The sequence below is a fragment of the Chiloscyllium plagiosum genome, chromosome 17, assembly GCF_004010195.1.
Source record: "Chiloscyllium plagiosum isolate BGI_BamShark_2017 chromosome 17, ASM401019v2, whole genome shotgun sequence".
Classification (NCBI taxonomy): domain Eukaryota; kingdom Metazoa; phylum Chordata; class Chondrichthyes; order Orectolobiformes; family Hemiscylliidae; genus Chiloscyllium; species Chiloscyllium plagiosum.
Window position 1 is genome coordinate 3,854,764 of NC_057726.1, and position 624 is coordinate 3,855,387.

The 624-nt window shown below is 66.2% G+C and overlaps 1 protein-coding gene across 2 annotated transcripts in view; it reads left to right on the top strand.

Moving 5' to 3' along the window:
• Positions 1 to 286: 286 nt before the first annotated feature.
• Positions 287 to 624, top strand: part of ciao2b (cytosolic iron-sulfur assembly component 2B) — a 10,259-nt gene continuing 9,921 nt past the window's right edge. For both annotated transcript variants that reach the window (XR_006314068.1, XM_043706529.1), the window contains exon 1: positions 287 to 518. Coding sequence is in view for 1 of the 2 variants with exons in the window: in XM_043706529.1 (XP_043562464.1) it covers positions 302 to 518 (217 nt within the window). In the remaining variant the exon portion in view is untranslated. The remainder of the gene's footprint in view (positions 519 to 624) is intronic.

Sequence of the window (624 nt, forward strand, 5' to 3'; positions counted from 1 at the left end):
GCACTACCACCCGAGAGTCAGCCCTTGTCTGAGAGGGTCCGCCGGTGATGATGAGTCAAGGCGGGGGGGGGGAGACAGAGGGGGGGAGTTAGGGCCAGCCACAACATATCAAGTGTCAAGGTAGGTTATGATGGGCCGAATGGCCTGGCCCTGTTGTTCCCCGGGGGAGAGTTGGGACAGACAAAGGAGGCACAGAACCTCGGGGCGTGTTCAAAACCCACCTCCGGGAGGGGGTGGGGGTGAGACATTGGCGTTCGGCTGGCAGCGAGCCGACGGGCCGAACGGGCTCCTTCCGGTTTCTATGGAGACGCGGAGCCCCGCCCCCCCGGATGGAGGTCGGTGCCCTCTGACCCGGAGCCGGAAGTGCGTGTCTGAGGGAGAGGGGGGTGTCATGGCGGCCGGAGCGCGGCTGGAGAACGCGAACCCGCTGATTTACGGCAGAAGCTCGGAGCGGCCTCTCACCGCCCGGGAGCAGGAGGAGGAGGCGGTGGACACCATCGACAACCGCGAGATCTTTGATATCCGGGACCGGGGTGTACAACCGAGCCGCAGGATTGGGGCTTGACAGGGTGTAGGCCGCGGGTCCCCCCCCCCCCATCTCATCCCCCCCCATCTCATCCCCCC